The 6116-nt window shown below is 40.2% G+C and overlaps 1 protein-coding gene across 1 annotated transcript; it reads left to right on the top strand.

Annotated features, from left to right (window-relative positions):
* The first annotated feature begins 1564 nt into the window (after positions 1 to 1564).
* Positions 1565 to 2586, top strand: LOC134402221 (protein POLR1D-like). Its single transcript, XM_063131583.1, has one exon. It carries the CDS (start codon positions 1655 to 1657, stop codon positions 2036 to 2038), a length of 384 nt encoding a protein of 127 aa, XP_062987653.1. The 5' UTR covers positions 1565 to 1654; the 3' UTR covers positions 2039 to 2586.
* The last annotated feature ends 3530 nt before the right edge of the window (positions 2587 to 6116 follow it).

Below are 6116 nucleotides of genomic sequence, written 5' to 3'. Positions count from 1 at the left end.
ATATGGATGCTAATTGTTTTCTTTGAAAGGAGTCACCACAGATATGTGATTTCTCTAGGCCTGTTGCTCTTCAAAAAATAGAGTTAATTGCAGGAAACAGGAATTTCTTTTTTATATAAATAAAAAAAGTAATCAGTACCATATCAAAGGAGTGAATCTTAATCCAACTTTCTGATAGCATGTTAAAAAGAAACCTTCTATGGTTGTGATCTGCATAGACGACTTGGTGACTTTTGAAGTTTTCCCCTCTGAATTTATGCATGAGGCAAGATTAATAATTTAAAGAGGATGTTTGGGTGAAATTAGCCTTTTTAAAGAAGAGCTTGTCACTCCAGCACATGATACTTAAAAGTTGTGCTACTAGGCTATAATCCCAGACATACAGCACTTCCATTTTTTATGTAAAGAAAAGCCATAGATGTGGTTTATATTTGGAACCAGACATCAGCTGTTAGCAATCAATGTTGCAATTAATGGCAGCAGTTTTGGAGGGATGCTTCATGCATATGTTGTGGTTAGGTGTGAAGAGTGGATCAGTCAGAAAGTTTGGCTGTAAGATATGTGAGGGAAAGAAAAACAAAACAAGATCTCAGTGACTCTGACCTGATGAGCAGACCTGTCTGGTAAGGTCTGCCTATCCACTTCTGGGTGAAATTCAAGATCCTGGTTCTTACCTAAATGTCTTGTGACCCAAATACCTGAAGGAGCTTCCTGCATAAGCCTGTCTGTGCTTTGATACCTTCTGCTGAAGCTGTTCTCACTATGCAAAATCAGGGAAGAGGGCTTTCTCACTGGTGGCACCCTGGTTTTCACATGCTTTTTTAAACAGATGAGCCTGATGCCTACGTTACATTCAGTTTTGCACTGCTAACACTTTTTAATTATTATTTTCTGAGCATTTTAATTTGCAAAATGCCTTAGCCTGTTGTATTTTTTAGTTGCTGCCTCATTTTACTATTAATCTTATGGTATTATTATATAGTTTAGTATTGGATGAATTGGATGATGGGTAGTGTTTAAATGTCTTAAAGAAAAAAATAGAAGGATTAATTGTTCAGATCAATGGTTCAAGTATCACTCTTGTTCGGTGGTAACCAATTCTGGGTGCTGTAGAAGTACTATATAAGATAGATTGCAATTTAATTTACCCCAAATAATGTGTAAGCATTTTTTTGTTTCATTATTCCATTCATTTGTGATTCATTTTGTTATCCATTCATTTCAATCCTATTTGTTTTGTTATTCACTGAAGTGTGTTTCTACTCCTCACATCAGCTATATGAGTGAGCATTTCTTTCTTGTTTTTTGCTGCCACCAGTGATCTAAGGCAGCAGTGGGTATCTGCTTGGGGCTTGCTCTCTTGGCAGCCACCATTTAATTTCCTCAGAATATCCTGGACATTGCATCATTTCAGGGAATTCTGGGAGGGAAAATGGCAACCATTTTGACTCAAACATCCAAGTAGAGGCGGCGCTTCCGTCTGCCTTCCCGAGAAGCCTCCGCCCCCTTCCCGGGGTCCTCGTGAGCGGCTGTTTACACTTGTCACGAGCTCTGCCTTTGATTTGCTCTTGCGTCGCGGGCAGGAAGACATGGAGGAGGCCGGCACTTGAGAAGGAGAGCCAAGGCGAATGACCCACCAACCGAGGCCCCCGCCATGGCGGAGAATTCGGAGCTAGAAAGGAAGGCAGTGGAAGAACTTCTAACAGAAGCCAAGCGTGGAAAAACCAGAGCAGAAACTATGGGGGCTATGGGCTGGATGAAGTGCCCTCTTGCCAGCACAAATAAACGATTTCTTATTAATACTATTAAGAACACATTGCAGTCCCCAAAAGAGCAAGACCAGGGACAGAATCATCAGGAAGACAATGAGGAATCTGAGCCAACTCAGTGCAGGGAAGAAACCAAACCAAAGAGACACAGATCACATCCTTACAAACCTAGCTTTCGGTCTAGGAGAAGAGTCAGTTCTTCTCCTCCGAGGCACCGGAACAGGAACCAGAACGTGAAGGACAAGTATGAAAAGCGATCAAACAAGTGAAAAAAAATACATGCAATTCCAAACCAAGAATATAATTAAACACTGTGGGAACTGTTTGTTTGTCTTCGAATAGAGAGTATCGTTCAGTACAGATGTCTGTGTTGGTAACAGGTTTTTTAGAGGCAAGCAAAGTACTTCTCGTGAACTTTCTTTGAGGAGTTCTTGTGTATTTCTTTTCTGTTCCCCGCCCCCTGCCGCCACACCACCCCCAGTTCTACCCCTTTCCAATTAAACTCATTTCCTTCCTTTGGATAGTTGTAACATTTTTATGCTTAGCACAAGTCTTTTGGAAACGTTTACCTTTTGGATTAATATACATGAATGTGTATTCTGTACACTATTTAATTTGTTTCTAAACGTCTTCAAAGAAGCTTTTCAGACCCTCTTTGCTTTTAAAATGTTTTGTTGCATAGGTACAGAAAACCTGATTTGCTTTTTTTGGGCTACATGTAGTACAAATGTACTAAGTTTATAATCTGAAAAGTGCTTATGTATTTGAATATTACAGATTACTTTGTTTAACTAGTACAGATTATTTTAATGTTTATTGATAAACATGTAAGAGACATCTGCCCTGATTGAGTGACCCTGGTGTCCTGTACACTTGTAGAACTCTGCATGAGCAATAGCTGCCCGGTCACTTCAAATGTTGGAGAACGCACCAGGCAAAGAACAGAATATTTTCCAATAATGAAATGAATGATAGGAGTCCCATTTTGACCGCGAGTTTTGTGTGTGCATAACTGTTCCCTGGATCTAAAGGTGGCTTCCGTTGTTTTGCATCAGTCCATTTAATTGATAATGTACGAATCATCAGTAAATAAATGCAACTATTTATTGACTCTCCTCTGCTGAGAGGTAATGAGGAACATGGCTTCAGAAGAGTCAGAAATAAATTGCTGAGTACTTAAATTGCAAAACAGTACAGGAAATTGCCACTTAAATTCTGATCACTATTTTATTATAGTTGTATTGGTCATTTTTCTTATTTTCTGATGTTAATTCATCTTTGTCATTTCTTTATTCTTTAAAAATATCAACATGGATGTCCTTAGACAAAGTTATTTGGATGAATGTATGGTTTAGCTGTTTTCAACCTTGGGTGGTTTTCCTGAGTTAACATTAAACTGTGTTACTAACACCCAAGTAAGAAATTTGAAAACTTGAATTTTTGGCTCGTTCCAAGTCATGTAAAATTTGCTTTGAGTTCGTTTGTTTAGAGTGGGAATGTTGTAAGACATTTTTTATTTAAAGATATTTAACCCCACTCTTCTTTTTTAAAAAAACTTATAAAGATCAATAATGTCCTTGCTTCCAGATGTTTAAATAATAAATGGTTGGTTATTTAACTCACTGTAGGTTATCGTGTTGTGTGGTGGGAGTTTTTTAATCAATGGTTGGTTATTTCGCTGAAATAACCAATGCAAATAATGAAAGCTGTGCCGAGTTGGCTGTTTGAACCACCATTGGTTATTGTGCCGTGTGGAGGACACCGTTGGTTAATCTTTGGCCACTATTGGTTATTTCATCAGTTATAGAGTTGCAAGGCAAGAGCAGTCAAAATGGAGGCTGATGCTTTACTTAAGCTGGCAGGGAAGATTTTTGGCAGCAATGGCTGATAGGAGACTAGCAGGAGGACTGAAGGGGGGGAGAGGGCAGGGGATGAGTGAGCCAACTCAGCGTGAACTAATAGTCAACTCAACACTGATCTGAATCCACACTGCAGTTGATTATTATGTCGTATGGGGAGTACCCCCTAGATAAACAACTGTTTAGTTGATTATTACCCCACTGTTGACTATCGTGTTGTCTGAATGCAGCCAATATAAAAGAAACAGGGAAGAGGAAAACAAGCAAACTTAGACAATCGTTCTTAGTTATTAGATGACACTCTACACAAAGAGGACTGTCTTACATGAAATAGGGTGCATGGTCACCTGGAACTCAGCAAATTGGTGAAAGCAGCCATGAAGGAAAATGGCAGCTTTCCCTTTTTACAGGGCAATTGGTTCCCATGACCTCTTTGAAGTAGGGACATCAGTCACTATGGAATTCAGCCCTTTTGGGGCTCAGTGGCCTCCCAGTGATTGTCTGACTCGGCTTGCATTTGTGGGCTAAGCCACGGTTCTTGCCCCCAAATATCTATCTATCTATTTAAAAAGTTACGAAAATAGAAATGTGTTCGAATTGCGGGCACAACTGAGAACATCTGCAAGCTGCCTCAACTCAGTGCAGATGAAGTTGGGCCAGCTTATGAGGAAACAAACCAAAGTCTGCTGAACCAAGCTGATGAAACTCAACAAGCTCCACCCCTCCGACATTCCCAATATGAAGTGGAGAGGAGATGCCCAGCCCAGTTGGTGAAACCAATGGCAAGTTGAGATGGCAAAGATGGCAGTTTGCTTGGCTGTGCTGGAAGATTCAGATTCTCCTGCAGCTACAAGGAAAAGTTATGAGGTACAGGTGTGGGTGGAGAGGAGCCAGGGCTGGCAGGGAATCAGCGCTGGTGCTCTTCTTATTAACAGGGATGCTGATATCATCTGCCATCCTCTGGAGGCTTCACTGTTCTGAGCTTAGAGGCAATGCTTCCAGTAGCTATGAGCTTAGATGAAATTCTCGCAACAATATTGTGCCCTGTTGCAATGCAAAGCATTTTCAGATGGCTTGGTCTAGAATGGGCAATTAGGACTCATCATTAGCTTTACAAAAGAGATGGAAACTGGTGTTGTTGATATGGATCAACTCTGCTGCCTGAATGTTTGGACTCTCTTTAGGTGCGTGGCTATGGGGACTGTCATGATGAGTGCCTGCACTTCAAAATGTACCACTAAAACACTGCCAGAAGGACTGGGAGAGCAAGGAGGTGGGGAAGAAGCAAGAAGTCTCTTCAGGAGTTCATTCTCGAATGGGATTTTCCAAACTGTAGTAGGGTTCTTGTCCCCCTGGTACACTTTATCTGCAAGAGCTTTAGCACAAAAAACCTTTAAGGACTTATTTCTTTCCATTGCTTTATGCTGAGGTGATAAGTTCCTTCTTCTTATTAGAGAATACAATGTAAATAAGATATATTAAGTGGCTTTTAACAACTATGCTTACTACACTCTCTCTGCATTAAAATACTCTCTTGGAAATAGAAGTGCTTTCACCATTTGTAAAGAAGTGTTATTCTAAGCAGAGTGATAATGAGATAGAAGCCGTAGGGAATCAGGAACACAAGAAACATTACATATTAAAAGGAAACGGTTTCTTTCACCTACCTATAGTACGAAAGCAAATCTAATACCTCATTCCTAAATACTTTGACTTTGATATTTATTTCATTTCTTTACATCATTTATGGGCCACAGTGGTTCTGCTCTTTCCTATCTGATGCTCCCATTGTGTGTTCTTTCAATGGGATGGAAAGATAATTTGCTTTTTTATATTTGGTGGTGGTTGTGGCTTTTTGCAGGTGTGTGTGTGTGTGGGGGGGTCAGCCTAGATTGACTGTGAATACAATTGTGGTGAAGCTGTTCCTTGTCCTGGAGCTGGTAAGTCTATGATACACTGAAATATTGACAGACTTTCTCTCTACTGAGGCAGAAGGTGTCAGGAATAAAATACTGATCAGCAGCTCAGCTGATGGTTTTGGAAGAATCTCAGGATTTTTCCAGATGGAGGGCTTGTAGGGCTAACAGAAGGCATTGTGCAGCTTTTCTAACTTTTCCTTTCTTAACGGATTATCAATGGTAAGAAAGAAGATGGAAGAAGCAGTGGGAAAACACAGGAGGATTACCATAGGAGGATTTCATTATCTGTCCATGTCCCTCTAAAATTCTATGAACGAGGCAGGGCAATTGCGCATTAAAAGCCTAATCTGGAAGCATCCTTCCAATAGGTAAGTACATCATGGGTGGTTTTGTTTGTTACACATACATGCATGCATTATATATATAGAGAGAGGGGGGAATTGGTGTAAAGTAGTACATCAGCAAAGCAACAAGGACGTTCTGGATCCACAGAGTACTGAAACATATATTTTAAACTAAACATTTTGGCTTGGTTCCAATAGAACAAATAAAAGACCCGAATGTGCTGG

The sequence above is a fragment of the Elgaria multicarinata genome, chromosome 8 (genome assembly GCF_023053635.1).
Source record: "Elgaria multicarinata webbii isolate HBS135686 ecotype San Diego chromosome 8, rElgMul1.1.pri, whole genome shotgun sequence".
Classification (NCBI taxonomy): Eukaryota; Metazoa; Chordata; class Lepidosauria; order Squamata; family Anguidae; genus Elgaria; species Elgaria multicarinata.
Note: the sequence above shows the minus strand (reverse complement) of the source record. Positions and strands in the feature narration are given on the sequence as shown.

Coding starts and splice junctions, on each gene's coding strand:
- LOC134402221 (XM_063131583.1), top strand. CDS start 1,655: ATGGCGGAGAATTCGGAGCTAGAAAGGAAGGCAGTGGAAGAACTTCTA.